The sequence below is a fragment of the Moschus berezovskii genome, chromosome 9 (assembly GCF_049115385.1).
Source record: "Moschus berezovskii isolate FMDL1 chromosome 9, NW_MosBer_1.0, whole genome shotgun sequence".
Classification (NCBI taxonomy): Eukaryota; Metazoa; Chordata; class Mammalia; order Artiodactyla; family Moschidae; genus Moschus; species Moschus berezovskii.
Window position 1 is genome coordinate 112,688,465 of NC_142468.1, and position 19,208 is coordinate 112,707,672.

General features: G+C 39.1%; 1 protein-coding gene across 1 annotated transcript in view; it reads left to right on the top strand.

The window, feature by feature from the left end:
- LOC148777004 (ninein-like protein) overlaps positions 1–18,861 on the top strand; it is a 39,505-nt gene extending 20,644 nt beyond the window's left edge. Inside the window, 4 exon segments of the mRNA XM_088840259.1 lie at positions 2,201–2,295; positions 3,032–3,125; positions 10,331–10,439; positions 18,647–18,861. Of these exon segments, the coding sequence (XP_088696385.1) occupies positions 2,201–2,295; positions 3,032–3,125; positions 10,331–10,439; positions 18,647–18,861 (513 nt within the window).
- The last annotated feature ends 347 nt before the right edge of the window (positions 18,862–19,208 follow it).

The window sequence follows — 19,208 nt, forward strand, 5'->3', positions numbered from 1 at the left end:
CTTTTTGTCATATTTGTTGGTATAATTTTAGTTTTATTCATGCCAATCTGAATTAATTTGGGAAAATTTCAGCCTTGATCATTTTTTCTTATGGCCTCTCCACTCTTTAAAGGCATCTATTTGTCACTGAATCATAATTTGGGACTCAAGTGGTGAGCTTTAGCCAAATTATTCCTGATTTAATCTTCCACTGCTATTTAGGCTATTTACTTAGAGCATTTTAACAAACACTTTGCTCATAATTCTCATTTTAAGGATCAATTAGTATCATTTGAATACAGGTTTGTCCACTAAGCCTCTTGATGAAAGTGAACGAGGAGAGTGAAAAAGTTGGCTTGAAGCTCAACATTCAGAAGACTAAGATCACGGCATCTGGTCCCATCACTTCATGGCAAATAGATGGGGAAACAGTGTCAGACTTTATTTTTGGGGGCTCCAAAATCACTGCGGATGCTGATTGCAGCCCAGAAATTAAAAGTCGCTTACTCCTTGGAAGGAAAGTTATGACCAACCTAGATAGCATATTAAAAAGCAGAGACATGACTTTGCCAACCAAGGTCTGTCTAGTCAAGGCTATGGTTTTTCCCGTGGTCATGTATGGATGTGAGAGTTAGACTGTGAAGAAAGCTGAGCGCCGAAGAATTGATGGTTTTGAACTGTGGTGTTGGAGAAGACTCTTGAGAACCCCTTGAACGGCAAGGAGATCCAACCAGTCCATTCTAAAGAGATCAGTTCTGGGTGTTCATTGGAAGGACTGATGCTAAAGCTGAAACTCCAAAACTTTGGCCACCTCATGTGAAGAGCTGACTCCCTGGAAAAGACTCTGATGCTGGGAGGGATTGGGGGCAGGAGGAGAAGGGGCGACAGAGAACGAGATGGCTGGATGGCATCACCGACTCTGTGGACATGAGTTTGAGTGAACTCCGGGAGTTGGTGATGGACAGGGAGGCCTGGTGTGCTGGGATTCATGGGGTCGCAGAGTCGGACACGACTGAGCGACTGAACTGAATATTTCCATGGCAGTGACTTCACTCTGATGGTCATGTAAGTTCTGTACCACTCCATCCAGGAGGTGCTATTTGCATATTAACCCGTGGTTGTTTTCCACTGAGTAATACGTAGAGGAAGTAAGTTGCAAATTATGATAAGTGGAGAATACTGCTACTTGGTTGGTGGAGTCAGTGAACATTTTTGAAGTACTGGATACATATGTTTTGGGCCTCATGCTCTCCCTTACTGCCACTTGCAATGGTATGGAGAGTGATTTCAGTGTGACTTGTGTTGAAGACCACTTCTGTTGGCATGACATCTGCCTGATATATCAAATTGTTTTGGAGATAAAATCCAGCGACTGTAATAAGGCCAATTACAAACAGTTCTTATTCTGTGCCACGTCTTCTTCTAAATAGTTTATGTATGTGGTTAGTCACTCAGTCATGTCCAGTTCTTTGTGACCTCATGAACAGCCACACACCAGGCTCCTCTGTCCATGGGATTCTCCAGCAAGAATACTGGAGTGAGTTTCTTTCTGGCAATACTGGAGCCATTTCCTTCTCCAAAGTACATTATGGAAACTCCGCAGTATAATCTTCCAAAGATTCCACTGAGATTGTTGCTACCATTATCTCCATTTTATGGATGGAGAAACTGAGATACAGAAAGGTTAAGTGATTAGCTCCAGGACACACAGCTCAGAACTGATGGAACTGTGACATAGGCCCACGCATTCTGGCTCCTGTGTAGCTACTGCCTCTCACACTAATTCCTGAAGCATCCGGTTGTCACCAACAGCAGTGTTAGCTCTCTTAACCACTGGAAGATCTGTGGTCATTTAGATATGTGGATATTTAAAGTGATGGCAGATATGGAGCCTGGATTAAAAAAAAAAATTGTTTACCATAAGGTAGTTTTCTGTCTTTCCCCATTTGAGTAGTTTACAAATGTGTGTGTTCATTTGAGAAAATCTGATTTAAAGCATGGATGATATTGTATTTGAGTGCTAGAGGAGAGGTCAGTAACCTGTAGAGGGCAGACAGGAAATATTTTCACTTTGTGAACTGTTGTAACAACTCATTTCTGCTGTATGTCAGAAAAGCAGCTGTTTACCATATGCAGACAAAAGAGACAAAAACCAACGACGGTGGATTTACTAGGTTATTAGTAGTTAAAACAGTTATTTTTTCTTTTTTTTTTTTTTTAGTTGCAAGAAGTGCAGGATCAACTTACAGAGGCTGTGAGATGTGCTGAGAAAACACAGGATCACGTCGAAAAGTACGATTTAAAGCAGCGTAGAAAGTAAGTATAAAGCAGACAAACAGTATAATATGAGAATAGATCAATAGTGATAATAGACACATTATCGTGGAGCTGTGTAACATTTCAGTTTTGAGCTGTTTTGAGATCGATAATTTCCCCCCATTATTTCCATATTTTGCACATTATCCACAAGTGAAAAGTGAAGGTGTTAATTGCTCAGTCATGTCTGACTTTTCACAGCCCCATGGACTACAGCACTCCAGGCTCCTTTGTCCATGGAATTCTCCAGGCAAGAATCCTGGAGTGGGTTGCCATTCCTTTCTCCAGGGGATCTTCCTGACTCAGGGATCAAACCTGGGTCTCCTGTGTTGCCAGCAGATTCTTTACCATCTGAGCCACCAGGGAAGGCGATTAGTCACAAATAGAAAAACAGTACAGTTGCCAAATCATCTACTTTTCAAAATGCTAAAAACCTGTGTAATTGAACCAGCAGATATTTGTTCAAAAACAGTGTGGTATTTTCAAAATCTATGTGTGAAGGAATGCCATGACAGTCCAGGGGTTAAAACTATGCCTTCCAGGGCAGACGGTGTGTGTTTGATCCCTGGTTAGGGAGCTAGGACCCCATGTGCCTCACAGCCAAAAAAACCAAAACATGAAACAGAAGCAATATAGTAGTCAATTCAATAAAGACTTTAAAAATGGTCTACATTAAAATAAAATCTTTAAAAAAAACCCATGTGTAAGAATAATTATTTTAAAATCTGCATTTTAGGCTTGAAATGGAAAATGTCGAGTTAGAAACTACAGTCAAAAAGCAAGAGGGCAAAATTGAACAGCTTCAGAAAAACCTGTTAAGCACAAGATTGGTAAATCAACCTCTTAATTTCTGTCATACTGAGAAAGGATTTTAATTTTTTTACTAGTAATATATAAGACTATTTTGGACACTATGACAAGTCTCATTGATTAGCTTATACTATTTTTTATTGATACTGCTTGCTACTAGCACTGTAATTCCTCTTTATAGAAGAAGTCGACTGAATTCATAAAATTAATGATTTTTATAGTAAGATTTTAATTTAAAAAACTGTGACAGTCCAAAAGCAATATTTTATATAGACCACACTTTGTTTGTTCACTCCTCTGTCAATGGAATTCCACCTTCTGATTATTGTTAATAATGCTGCTTTGAACATTGGTACACAGACATCTATTTGAGTCCAGAAATTTGAGTAATGATTTGATTGAGAATTTTGAGTTTCTTTTGTAATCCAAATCTTTCTGTGACATTTTTGAGAATGAATCATTTTAAATATTGTAGTTTGTTCTCTTCATTAAGAATGAATACTCCATCTGCACAGAACCATTTTCCTGAACGAATGTATTTTTCATTTGTTGGATTTTTTTTTTTTAAAGAGATGCGGGTTGCATGGGAATTTTTCAAAGATTATTTTACTAAGATGTGACTTAACAAAACCTGGAATATCTTGAACCATTGATGAAAATTATTTTAGAGCATCTCTAGAAAGTAAAATGTAAATATAGGCCCTCTTTTAAAAACTTTCATTAACATTTAGTATTTTAAATGTAAAAGTCTCTGTTTTTAACCAAAAAATGTTGGGAATTTAAATTCCAGAAAAATGATGAAATGAAAAATCATTTTAAATTGTTTTAAGAAAAGTCATCCATTTTGAAATCTGTTATTGGCATCAACTAGGTTTAAAAACTATGTTTACTATAAATTCATATTAACTTGTGAACTCATGAGAAACAATATTTTTAAGAAAGAATAAGTCTCTCTAGGTGTTTACAAATAATTTTCTTAAATTTTTCTTCTGAGTCTGAGGACAAAAAGGAACAATTAGAGAAATATATTGAATTAAAACAATCACTGGAAAATAGCTTGGACCAAGAAAAGAAGAAAAATAGTGAGTATAGAAAAAGAGATTACTGGGTAAGGTTTTAATACTGCTGATAATCTCAACTGTTAATTAAAGTATAATTTTATTTTATTAAAACCTTAGACACAAGTTTATTTTTTATGTGTATTTTCATAATTAAACACATTATCCTGTTTCAAAGTCTACTGTGGAATGTCAGCACAATATGAAATGTTTTTGAGTGCAGCAGTGTTATACTTATCTGTTCAGTTCAGTTCAGTCGCTCAGTCGTGTCCGACTCTCCGCGACCCCATGAATCATAGCACGCCAGGCCTCCCTATCCATCACCAACTCCCGGAGTACACTCAAACTCATGTCCACAGAGTCAGTGATGCCATCCCGTCATCTCATTCTCAGTCGTCCCCTTCTCCTCCCGCCCCCAACCTCTCCCAGAATCAGAGTCTTTTCCAGTGAGTCAACTCGTCGCATGAGGTGGCCAAAGTATTGCAGTTTCAGCTTTAGCATCAGTCCCTCCAATGAACATCCAGGATTGATCTCCTTTAGAATGGACTGGTTAGATCTCCTTGCAGTATAAGGGACTCGCAAGAGTCTTCTCCAACACCACAGTTCAAAAGCATCGATTCTTCGGCGATCAGCTTTCTTCACAGTCCAACTCTCACATCCATACATGACCACGGGAAAAACCATTGCCTTGACTAGACGGACCTTGGTTGGCAAAGTAATGTCTCTGCTTTTTAATGTACTATCAAGGTTGGTCATAATTTTCCTTCCAAGGAGCAAGCGTCTTTTAATTTCATGGCTGCAATCAGCGTCTCCAGTGATTTTGGAGCCCAAAAAATAAAGTCTGACACTGTTTCCACAGTTTTTCCATCTATTTCCCATGAAGTGATGGGACCAGATGCCATGATCTTTGTTTTCTGAATGTTGAGCTTCAAGCCAACCTTTTCACTCTCCTCTTTCACTTTCATCAAGAGGCTTTTGAGTTCCTCTTCACTTTCTGCCATAAGGGTAGTGTCATCTGCATATAGGAGGTTACTGATATTTCTCCCAGCAATCTTGATTCCAGCTTGTGCTTCTTCCAGCCCAGCGTTCCTCATGATGTACTCTGCATATAAGTTAAATAAGCAAGGTGACAATATACAACCTTGACGTACACCTTTTCCTATTTGGAACCAGTCTGTTGTTCCATGTCCAGTTCTAACTGTTGCTTCCTGACCTGCATACAGGTTTCTCAAGAGGCAGGTCAGGTGGTCTGGGATTCGCATCTCTTTCAGAATGTTCCACAGTTTATTGTGATCGACACAGTCAAAGGCTTTGGCATAGTCAATGAAGCAGAAATAGATGTTTTTCTGAAACTCTCTTGCTTTCTCCATGATCCACCTGATGTTGGCAATTTGATCTCTGGTGCCTCTGCCTTTTCTAAAACCTGCTTGAACATCTGGGAGTTCACGGTTTACATACTGCTAAAGCCTGGCTTGGAGAATTTTGAGCATGACTTTACTAGCGTGGGAGATGAGTGCAATTCTGCGGCAGTTTGAGCATTCTTTGGCATTGCCTTTCTTTGGGATTGGAATGAAGACTGACCTCTTCCAGTCCTGTGGCCACTGCTGAGTTTTCCAAATCTGTAATGGTTTCTAAAACCGTAACAGCCGTGCCTCTGCATATAGTAATGTCACTGTGTTCCTCATCATCTATGCTGAATTTTTACTTCTGCAAACTATCTTTGTTCTTTTTGGTAATCCTGCCTTCTTTAATTGTGTTCCTTCCCTTCATCATTCAAGTAATTTATTATCTAAAAACCTACCTGTGTTATTGTTGAACAATATTAAACAGTATCTTGATTTGGCGTATATTTTCTTTTTGCCCCCAAATTTTAGTTGTAAATTGTACATACAAAAATCTATGTGTAACTTAAAGAATAATCAAATTAGTGATCATGTTTTGATCAGTAAGATAAAAAACTGCTTCTGATTTTTTGCTGAGTAAGTTAACCCTCATCATCTACAGATTCAGCCAACCCAAGATCAAAAGTATTCAGGGAAAAAAATTGGAGAAAGTTCCAAAAAGCAAAACTTGGATTAGTCTGAAGCTGACAACTGTTTCCATAGCGTTTACATTGTATTTATAACTATTTACAAAGCGTTTACATTGTATTAGTTAATGTGAGTGATCCAGGGATGACTGAAAGTATAGGGAAGATGTGCGTAGGGAGACTTGCGCATTCGTGGATTTTGTATCCACGGAGTGTTGGGGGATTTTTGAACCAATCCTCTGTGGATGCCAAGGGATGATTATACAAAGGGTTCTTCTCTGATTCTCATTAATATTTTTCTTTTAATTTTCTCTACATTGCTTTGCATTTTGTTAACAATGTGCTGGGCAAGATTTCTACATCTCTTAAAACAGTCTTGAAGAGACTGGGACACTCTCTCTCTCTTCTGATTTCCTTCCTTCTAAAACTCTCATCCTGGGTTATTTCCCACTTAACTCAGGCTCCAAAGACTTTTCGTTTCTTTTTCAATTTTGAGTGAGAATCTTGTTGGATTTTTTGTATCTGCTTTCTTTTCTTTTTGTAGAGGCTGTGGTCAGTAGGAACAAACGTGTCTTTTGTCTTTTCAAAAAACATTCATATATCATATCTCTTCTGAATACTTTTCTCTGGTTTATAACTAATATTTAATAACAATATTTCACACCAGCATACTAAAAATTGACGTTAACTTATTTATAAGAACTCATACATTACATATATCACACACAGTATATTTAAATGTGACAAAACTTTTCTTCATAATATGTATCTAAGATTAGAATTTAGTTATTATGCTTTCAAGGAATATTAAATTTGAACAATGAGAAAGGATTGTAATTTATAGATTTATTTGTTTTATCTGATAGAACATATATCTGTTTAATTATTAAATATCTGCTCTTAAAGAACTTACTCATTCTATACATTTCTACAGATTTAAGAAACTCTTAAAAATGACAAGAAGGAAGTTACATGAATATGAAAATGGAGAGCTTAGTTTCCATGGAGATTTAAAAACCAGTCCAACTGAAATGGCTATTCAAAATAATATGCTAAAACATAAGGTAATTTTTAATCAGTTTTAGAACCCCCAAGTCTCTTAATTTGGGGAAATGTAAATCATTCCATGCTTTGAGCAGTGAAACACAGATTTGTCTACTAATTTTTTAGGTTGGACATCATTGAAAAAGACAGCTTTTCCCTATACCATTTTTAGATAAAAAGGGCACACTCTTGACTCTCTGTCTTGAACCCTGGCTGGTGGTCTGAAGCTGAGCAGGACAGCATTAATGACCCCAAATCATCCGTTGTTTTTGGTGACAGGTTTGTTGAAATCTAATGAACATACCATGAGGTTCATTCATTTAAACTCTACAGTTCAGTAGCTGTTTCGTTTAAAGAGTTGAACAGGCATTACCACGTTAGAACATTTTCATCACCCTCCAAAGAAACCTGACAGCTTTTCGTAATCACCCTGTGTCAGTTTTCCCTTCCTGATCTTCCCAGCCTGAGAGAAGCATGACTCCACTCCCTGACTGTGTAGATGTCCCTTTTCTGGACATTTTGTGTCAGTGAATCACACAGTATGGGATCCTTTGTGACTGCCTTCTTTCATTTAGCATAATAGTTTCAAGGTCCCTCTAACATGTATCAGTGTTTCCTTGCTTTTTATTGCTCAGTAATATTCTATTGTATGGGTGTACCACATTTTATTTATCCATTCATCATCTGATGGACCTTTGCGGGGGCGGGGGGGGGGGTTCTACTTTTTGCTTATGTCAGTAATGTTGCTGTGAACATTTATGTCTAGGTTTTCATGTGAATATATTTTTTCATTTCTTTTGGGAATACAGTTATGAATAGAATTGCTGTATTGCACAGCAACTCTGTTTAACCTTTTGAGGACCTGCCATACTGTTTTCCAGCATGGCTGCATCATTTTATATTTTTATGCAAAGTATGTAAAACGTTCCAATTTCTATACATTCCTGTCAACAATAGTCATTACTTGTCTCTGTGAGTACAGCCATCCTAGCAAGTATGAAGTGGCATCTCGTGGTGTTTTATTTCTCTGAGGAGAGGACAATTTTAAACACCCCAACATCCGAATCACAGGAGTCCCAGAAGAAGAAGACAAGAAGAAAGACCATGAGAAAATATTTGAGGAGATAATAGTTGAAAATTCCCCTAAAATGGGGAAGGAAATAATCACCCAAGTCCAAGAATCCCAGAGAGTCCCAAACAGGATAAACCCAAGGCGAAATACCCCAAGACACATATTAATCGAATTAACAAAGATCAAACACAAAGAACAAATATTAAAAGCAACAAGGGAAAAGCAACAAATAACACACAAGGGGATCCCCATAAGGATAATAGCTGACCTTTCAATAGAAACTCTTCAGGCCAGGAGGGAATGGCAGGGCATACTTAAAGTGATGAAAGAAAATAACCTACAGCCCAGATTACTGTACCCAGCAAGGATCTCATTCAAATATGAAGGAGAAATCGAAAGCTTTACAGACAGGCAAAAGCTGAGAGAATTCAGCATCACCAAACCAGCTCTCCAACAAATGCTAAAGGACCTTCTCTAGACAGGAAACACAGAATGAGTGTATAAACTTGAACCCAAAACAATAAAGAAAATGGCAACAGGGTCACTTTTATCAATAATTACCTTAAATGTAAATGGGTTGAACGCACCAACCAAAAGACAAAGACTGGCTGAATGGATACAAAAACAAGACCCCTATATATGTTGTCTACAAGAGACCCACCTCAAAACGAGGGACACATACACATTGAAAGTGAAGGGCTGGAAAAAGATATTCCACGCAAATAGAGACCAAAAGAAAGCAAGAGTAGCAATACTCATATCTGATAAATTAGACTTTAAGACAAAGGCTGTGAAAAGAGACAATGAAGGACACTACATAATGATCAAAGGCTCAATCCAAGAAGAAGATATAACAATTATAAATATATATGCACCCAACATAGGAGCACCACAATATGTAAGACTAATGCTAACAAGTATGAAAGGGGAAATCAACAATAACACAATAATAGTGGGAGACTTTAATACCCCACTCACGCCTATGGATAGATCAACTAAACAGAGAATTAATAAGGAAACGCAAAAGTTAAACGATACAATAGACCAGTTAGACCTAATAGATCTCTATAGGACATTTCACCCCAAAACAATGAATTTCACCTTCTTCTCAAGCGCACACGGAACCTTCTCCAGGATAGATCACATCCTGGGCCATAAATCTAGCCTTGGTAAATTCAAAAAAGATTGAAATCATTCCAAGCATCTTTTCTGACCACAATGCAGTACGACTAGGTCTCAATTACAGGAGAAAAACTATTAAAAATTTCAACATATGGAGGCTGAATAACGAACAAATCACTGAGGAAATAAAGAAATCAAAATATGCATAGAAATGAATGAAAACACAACAGCGCAAAACCTGTAGGACACTGTAAAAGCAGTGCTAAGGGGAAGGTTCATAGTAATACAGGCATACCTCAAGAAACAACAAAAAAGCCAACTAAATAACCTAACTCTACACATAAAGCAACTAGAAAAGGAAGAAATGAAGAACCCTTGGGTCAGTACAAGGAAAGAGATCTTAAAAATTAGGGCAGAAATAAATACAAAAGAAACAAAAGAGACCATAGCAAAAATCAGCAAAGCCAAAAGCTGGTTCTTTGAGAGGGACAGACCACTAGCCAGACTCATCAAGAAACAGAGGGAGAAAAACAAATCAATAAAATTAGAAATGAAAAGGGAGAGATCACAACACACAACACAGAAATAGAAAGGATTATTAGAGAATACTATCAGCAATTATATGCCAATAAAATGGACAACTTGCAAGAAATGGACAAATTTTTAGAAAAGTGTAACTTTCCAAAACTGAACCAGGAAGATATAGAAAATCTTAACAGACCCATCACAAGCATGGAAATTGAAACTGTAATCAGAAATCTTCCAGCAAACAAAAGCCCAGGTCCAGATGGCTTCACAGCTGAATTCTACCAAAAATTTAGAGAAGAGCTAACACCTATCCTACTCAAACTCTTCCAGAAAATTGCAGAGGAGGGTAAGCTTCCTAACTCATTCTATGAGGCCACCATCACCCTAATAGCCAAACCTAACAAAGATGACGTGAGAGACGCCGGCCCCGGCGGCGCAGACACCACGCGAGAGACGACGGCCCCGGCGGTGCAGACGCCACGTGAGAGACGCCGGCCCCGGCGGCGCAGACGCCACGCGAGAGACACCGGCCCCGGCGCAACGAACCACGCAAAGAGGCGCGGCCGAGTGGAGCTACCCCATGCCTGACGCCAGGGCCGGCGGCCAAGAGGAGCTACCCCACGTCCAACAGGCGGTGGCTGCGGGGGCGCAGGAGGGCCGAGAGGAGCTACTCCGCATTCAAGGTCAGGAGGGGCGGCCTTGAGGAGATACCCCTCATCCAAGGTAAGGTACAGCGGCTGCACTTTGCTGGAGCAGCTGTGAACAGATTTTCCACGACCAAGGTAAGAGAAACCCAAATAAGACGGTAAGTATTGATAGGGGGCATCAGAGGGCAGACACACTGAAATCATAATCACAGGAAACTAGCCCATCTAATCACATGGACCACAGCCGAATGTGGTCCACTGGAGAAGGGAATGGCAAACCACTTCAGTATACTTGCCTTGAGAACCCCATGAACAGTAACAAAGGGCAAAATGATAGGATACTGAATGAGGAATTCCCCAGGTCGGTAGGTGCCCAGTATGCTACTGGAGCTCAGTGGAGAAATAACTATAGAAGGAATAAAGGGATGGAACAAAAGCAAAACCAATACCCAGGTGTGGATGTGACCAGTGATAGAAGCAAGGTCCGGTGCTGTAAAGAGCAATATTGCATAGGAACCTGGAATGTTAGGTCCATGAATCAAGGCAAATTGGAAGTGGTCAAACAGGAGATGGCAAGAGTGAACATCGACATTCTAGGAATCAGTGAATTAAAATGGACTGGAATGGGTGAATTTAACTCGGATGACCATTATATCTACTACTGTGGGCAGGAATCCCTTAGAAGAAATGGAGTAGCCATCATGGTCAACAAAACAGTCCGAAATGCTGTACTCGGATGCAATCTTAAAAACGACAGAATGATTTCTGTTCGTTTCCAAGGCAAACCATTCAATATTACAGTAATCCAGGCCTAGGCCCCATCCAGTAATGCTGAAGAAGCCGAAGTTAATCGGTTCTATGAAGACCTACAAGACCTTTTAGAACTAACACCCAAAAAAGATGTCCTTTTCATTATAGGGGACTGGAATGCAAAAGTAGGAAGTCAAGAAACACCTGGAGTAACTGGCAAATTTGGCCTTGGAGCACGGAATGAAGCAAGGCAAAGGCTAATAGAGTTTTGTCAAGAGAATGCACTGGTCATTGCAAACACCCTCTTCCAACAACACAAGAGAAGACTCTACACATGGACATCACCAGATGGTCAACACCGAAATCAGATTGATTATGTTCTTTGCAACCAAAGATGGAGAAGCTGTATACAGTTAGCGAAAACAAGACCAGGAGCTGACTGTGGCTCAGATCATAGACTCCTTATTGCGAAATTCAGACTTAAATTGAAGAAAGTAGGGAAAACCACTAGACCATTCAGATATGACCTCAATCAAATCCCTTATGATTATACAGTGGAAGTGAGAAATAGATTTAAGGGACTAGATCTGATTGATAGAGTGCATGATGAACTCTGGACGGAGGTTTGTGACATTGTACAGGAGACAGGGACCAAGACCATCCCCATGGAAAAGAAATGCAAAAGAGCGAAATGGCTGTCTGAGGAGGCCTTACAAATAGCTGTGAAAAGAAGAGAGGCGAAAAGCAAAGGAGAAAAGGAAAGATATAAGCATCTGAATGCAGAGTTCCAAAGAATAGCAAGGAGAGATAAGAAAGACTTCCTCAGTGATCAATGCAAAGAAATAGAGGAAAACAACAGAATAGGAAAAACAAGAGACCTCTTCAAGAAAATTAGAGATTCCAAGGGAACATTTCATGCAAAGATGGGCTCGATAAAGGACAGAAATGGTATGGACCTATCAGAAGCAGAAGATATTAAGAAGAGGTGGCAGGAATACACAGAAGAACTGTACAAAAAAGATCTTCATGACCAAGATAGTCACGATAACGTGATCACTGACCTAGAGCCAGATATCTTGGAATGTGAAGTCAAGTGGGCCTTAGAAAGCATCACTACGAACAAAGCTAGTTGAGGTGATGGAATTCCAGTTGAGCTATTTCAAGTCTTGAAAGATGATGCTGTGAAAGTGCTGCACTCAATATGCCAGCAGATTTGGAAAACTCAGCGCTGGCCACAGGACTGGAAGAGGTCAGTCTTCATTCCAATCCCAAAGAAAGGCAATGCCAAAGAATGCTCAAACTACCGCACAATTGCACTCATCTCACACGCTAGTAAATTCATGCTCAAAATTCTCCAAGCCAGGCTTCAGCAGTATGTAAACCGTGAACTCCCAGATGTTCAAGCAGGTTTTAGAAAAGGCAGAGGCACCAGAGATCAAATTGCCAACATCCGCTGGATCATGGAGAAAGCAAGAGAGTTTCAGAAAAACATCTATTTCTGCTTCATTGACTATGCCAAAGCCTTTGACTGTGTCGATCACAATAAACTGTGGAACATTCTGAAAGAGATACGAATCCCAGACCACCTGACCTGCCTCTTGAGAAACCTGTATGCAGGTCAGGAAGCAACAGTTAGAACTGGACATGGAACAACAGACTGGTTCCAAATAGGAAAAGGTGTACGTCAAGGTTGTATATTGTCACCTTGCTTATTTAACTTACATGCAGAGTACATCATGAGGAATGCTGGGCTGGAAGAAGCACAAGCTGGAATCAAGATTGCTGAGAGAAATATCAATAACCTCCTATATGCAGATGACACTACCCTTATGGCAGAAAGTGAAGAGGAACTCAAAAGCCTCTTGATGAAAGTGAAAGAGGAGAGTGAAAAGGTTGGCTTGAAGCTCAACATTCAGAAAACAAAGATCATGGCATCTGGTCCCATCACTTCATGGGAAATAGATGGAAAAACAGTGGAAACAGTGTCAGACTTTGTTTTTTTGGGCTCCAAAATCACTGCAGATGTTGATTGCAGCCATGAGAATAAAAGACGCTTGCTCCTTGAAAGGAAAGTTATGACCAACCTTGATAGTATATTAAAAAGCAGAGACATTACTTTGCCAACCAAGGTCCGTCTAGTCAAGGCAATGGTTTTTCCCGTGGTCATGTATGGATGTGAGAGTTGGACTGTGAAGAAGGCTGATCGCCGAAGAATCGATGCTTTTGAACTGTGGTGTTGGAGAAGACTCTTGAGAGTCCCTTATACTGCAAGGCAATCCAACCAGTCCATTCTAAAGGAGATCAATCCTGGGTGTTCATTGGAGGGACTGATGCTAAAGCTGAAACTGCAATAGTTTGGCCACCTCATGCGACGTGTTGACTCACCGGAAAAGACTCTGGTGCTGGGAAAGGTTGGGGGCGGGAGGAGAAGGGGACGAGGGAGAATGAGATGGTGGGATGGCATCACCGCCTCTGTGGACATGAGTTTGAGTGTACTCCGGGAGTTGGTGATGGACAGGGAGGCCTGGCGTGCTGTGGTTCATGGGGTCGCGGAGAGTCGGACACGACTGAGCGACTGAACTGAACTGAACTGAACTGAACTAATAAAGATGCCACAAAAAAAGAGAACTTCAGGCCAATATCACTGATGAACATAGATGCAAAAATCCTTAACAAAATTCTAGCAATCAGAATCTAACTACACATTAAAAAGATCATACATCATGACCAAGTGGGCTTTATCCCAGGGATGCAAGGATTCTTCAATATCTGCAAATCAATCAATGTAATACACCACATTAATAAATTGAAAAATAAAAACCATGTGATTATTTCAATAGATGCAGAGAAAGCCTTTGACAAAATTCAACATCCATTCGTGATCAAAACCCTCCAGAAGGCGGGAATAGATGGAACATTCCTCAACGTAATAAAAGCTATATATGACAAACCCACAGCAAACATTTTCCTCAATGGTAAAAACCTGAAAGTGTTTCCCCTAAAGTCAGGAACAAGACAAGGGTGCCCACTCTCACCAGTACTATTCAACATAGTTTTGGAAGTTTTGGCCTCAGCAGTCAGAGCAGAAAAAGACATAATAGGAATTCAAATTGGAAACGAAGAAGTAAAACTCTCACTGTTTGCAGATGACATGATCCTCTACACAGAAAACCCTAAAGACTCTACCAGAAAACTACTAGAGCTAATCAATGAATATGGTAAAGTTGTAGGATATAAAATCAACACACAGAAATCCCTTGCATTCCTATACACTAATAATGAGAAAATAGAGAAATTAAGGAAACAATTCCATTCACCGTTGCAACGAAAAGAATAAAATACTTAGGAATATATCTACCTAAAGAAACGAAAGACCTATACATAGAAAACTATAAAACATTGGTGAAAGAAATCAGAGAGGACACTAATAGATGGAGAAATATACCGTGTTCATGGATTGGAAGAATAAATATTGTAAAAATGAGTATACTACCCAAAGTAATTTATAAGTTCAATGCAATCCCTATCAAGCTACCAACGGTGTTTTTCACAGAGCTAGAACAAATAATTTCACAATTTGTATGGAAATACAAAAAACCTCGCATAGCCAAAGCAATCTTGAGAAAGAAAAATAGAACTGGGGGAATCAACCTGCCGGACTTCAGGCTCTACTACAAAGCCACAGTCACCAAGACAGTATGGTACTGGCATAGAGACAGAAATATAGATCAATGGAACCAAATAGAAAGCCCAGAGATAAATCCATGCACCTATGGACACCTTATCTTTGGTAAGGGAGGCAAGAATATTCAATGGAGAAAAGACAATCTCTTTAACAAATGGTGCTGGGAAAACTGGTCAACCACTTGTAAAAGAATGAAACTAGAACACTCCCTAACACCATACACAAAAATTAACTCAAAATGGATTAAAGATCTAAATGTAAGACTAGAAACTATAAAACTCCTAGAGGAGAACATCGGCAAAACACTCTACGACATAAAGCACAGCAGGATGCTCCATGACCCACCTCCCAGAATATTGGAAATAAAAGCAAAATTAAACAAATGGGATCTAATTAAAATCAAAAGCTTCTGAACAGCAAAGGAAACTATAAGCAAGGTGAAAAGACAGCCTTCAGAATGGGAGAAAATAATAGCAATTGAATCAACTGATAAAGGATTAATCTCAAAAATATACAAGCAACTCCTGCAGCTCAATTCCAGAAAAATAAACGACCCAATCAAAAAATGGGCCAAAGAACTAAACAGACATTTCTCCAAAGAAGACATAAAGATGGCTAACAAACACATGAAAAGATGCTCAACATCACTCATCATCAGAGAAATGCAAATTAAAACCACAATGAGGTACCATTTCACGCCAGTCAGAATGGCTGCTATCCAAAAGTCTGCAAGCAATAAATGCTGGAGAGGGTGTGGAGAAAAGGGAACCCTCTTACACTGTTGGTGGGAATGCAAACTAGTACAACCACTATGGAGAACAGTGTGGAGATCCCACTGCTGGGCATCCCACAGAAATCCCACTGCTGGGCATACATACCGAGGAAACCAGAATTGAAAGAGACACATGTACTCCAATGTTCATTGCAGCAGTGTTTATTATAGCCAGGACATGGAAGCAACCTAGATGTCCATCTGCAGATGAATGGATAAGAAAGCTGTGGTACATTTACACAATGGAGTACTAATCAGCAATTAAAAAGAATACATTTGAATTAGCTCTAATGAGGTGGATGAAACTGGAGCCTATTATACAGAGTGAAGTAAGTCAGAAAGAAAAACACCAATACAGTATATTAATACATATATATGGAATATAGCAAGAGGATAACGATAACCCTGTATACGAGACAACAGCAGAGACACAGATGTGTGGAGCAGTCTTTTGGACTCTGTGGGAGATGGCGAGGGTGGGATAATTTGGGAGAATGGATTGAAACATGGACATTATCATATGTGAAACGAATCTGACGTGGTTGGGGGCTCCCCACCTCAACACTCTGTGGATTTAAGAGGCCGTTCCTTCCAGAAGTGTCTAAATTAGCCTGGGATAGAACCTGCATGCTGAATTTACTAATTAAGAAATGAGAAACCAGAACTATAAAGGTGGCAGAGAAATACAAGGAACTATTCTTAAGTAATCTTTTAAAACTTTGAACAGAGTTACAGATTTTACCATTTGTTATAAACTGGTATATATAATTTAACCAGAACCAAAAGAAAATTAGTATTGTGTGAATTCTGAAGCACTTTCAACATGTTGTAGGAATAATGTGGACTTTCTTGAGTTTCACACATTCATAAGTAAATGGTCTCTGTCTCCTGCCTTTGTTGGTTTTCTGTGAGCTGTAGTTTCTGGGAAGTGAGCAGCTCTCATTCCTGTAACTCTTGTAATCCAGTCATTCGTGTGCCTCCTTCATGAGGATTCAGTGCGGCTGTGGTGCTGTTATCCCTCTGATAGGAACTCTAACTCGGTATGAAGCCCCAAAGGTCTGTTACTTATTTTTATTTTATAGTGTACTATATTTTATTTACAGTGTTGTGTTTGTTTTAGGTGTATAGTAAAGTGATACAGTCATACGTATATATATGAATTAACAAAAGCAGTTCCCGTCTTTTGATGGGGTGCTCATAGTTTATAACAAAAATGGCATTGTTTTGAGAGAGGGATAACTTAGGTATGGCACTGGGTTTTTTTTCTTTTTGCAGCTTGAGGCAGTTGTAAAATAACTTAATGTAGCTTTTTACAACTGTGTACTCTATAGCATTTTTTCATTTGGTGAAATTTTAACTGTTAATGATTTTGGCATTGTGCTTTGTACCATTTATTAAATAAAAATTAAAAAAAAGAAACCTAAATAAAACATATTAAAGGGATACTCCACAGTCTTCAGTTCCATTTCGAGTGCTCTGAGAGTGAGTTCAAGTTTCTGTTTCATTTCAACTTCTTTACTATATTGGTCTTCTTTTCTTCTTAACTGCGCCCTAATTTTTTCATACAACATATCAGCATCTCTTAATGCTCTTCTTCTTGCTTTAAGGTGAATCTGCAAAATTTATACAGTTCTTCTTAGAAAATCACGAGATTATTCCCTGCTGCAATAACTTTCATTCTCTCTGCATAATGTTTAAAATAGCAATATAGGGGAAATATAATGAGAAACACTTAATAATTCTCACAGTTTTCATGCAGAGGGTTAAGAATAAAACTGCATAAACTTTTTTTTTTTTCTGTCTTGAGAAAAATGACTACTCTATACATCTGTGTGTGGGAATGTAAAGTAATATAAACTTCTTTAAGAGTAGTTTAGAAATATAGATCAAAGACCTTTTTAAGTTCTCATACTTTGACCAAATAATACGATATTATTAAAGAAAATGCATTCAAAATAATTAGAAAGGTTGAAATGAATTTATAGAAAAAACGTTTCTTGTAGTACTCACTATAATACAGAAAAGTGAAAAACAACTGAAAATCAATTTGCTAAATAATTAATAAGGTTTCCATTATGGTGGACTTCGGTATGGACATGAAAATGATGATTTTGAAAATTATACGTTAAGTTATTAGAACCATTCACTGTGAAGAACTTGCTATACTATTTCCAAGAAAATCACATTCCACGATACTAATGACGTTTTCTCCCCTGTAAAATCCCAGAGGGCAAATTAGTAATTATAACACATCTATGTCGCTGCAGTATTAAAGTAAGTAACAGTTCAACTATTTCTTTAAAAGCGAGATGTACAGTACCTCAGGCTGCCGAGCTCTCGTTCCCACTCCACTTTCTGATGCTCTATGATTTCACTTCTTTTGTTTCTGACCGCTCTTTCTGTAGCCCACTAACCTTACTTTCCACTTTTTTAGTCTTTCCTCTAAGCAGTCCACAGTGGCTTTTTTTAAGTTCTACTAACCACGACTGAGCGACTGAACTGAACTGAACTGAATCTTTCATATGAAAGAACTGTATCCTGGATTTTCAACAAGCTAACATAATCTACATGATGAAGAAAACAAAGAGAAAAACAAAAAAAAATTATGTGAGTAATTTTAGTATAAAGGACTGTGCCTTTCACGTTCACGCACCCACGCACTGAACAAGCATTAAGTGTCTATAATGTGGAAGACATTAGTCTAAGCTCTGCAGATAAACAGACGCCCCTGGCTCTTGTTTACCTTGAAGTCTAGTAGAAGAGAAAGATAAATAAAATAATTATGAACTCAGAAGGATACTCCAAGAAAAGAGAGTTCTATGATCACATAACAGAACTTGACACAGACTGGGTCCAGGAAAGATTTCCCTGGGGAAGAGATGTCACACTGAGAAATGAAGGAGGAGCAGGAAGTAGTAAGCGGAGCAGGAGGAACAACCCTGTGGACAGTCTCCAGCTGCCATATATTTCTAACCAAGACAGAGGGAACAGCTACCGATTTACCTTCCTGAGTGCAGCGAGCAAACACAACGCCGACAAAATACATTAAACAATGATTTTCATGACAAAGGACTTGAGGGACTGAAGGACAATGATCGTGGAAACACAGGAGGTTAACCTAAGGAATGCTCCAGCTCACTGCCTGGAGAGAATTTCCAGGCCCCAACACGGGGAGAAGGAACAGAAGCTGAGTCAGCCAGACTCCCTGACAGGAGGTGATGAAGCTGACAGTCTGGTGAAACCAAAGTGGGCAGAGATCACAGATCAGAACCGCGGAGAGGAGAGAGTGGAACAGAAAAAAAGACCCTGGAGATCTGAGGAGGAGCCCCTCGGGTACTCAGCAGAGGAGCGAACAGCGCCCATCTGGGAGAAACCACCTGAGACCATCTGAAAAGA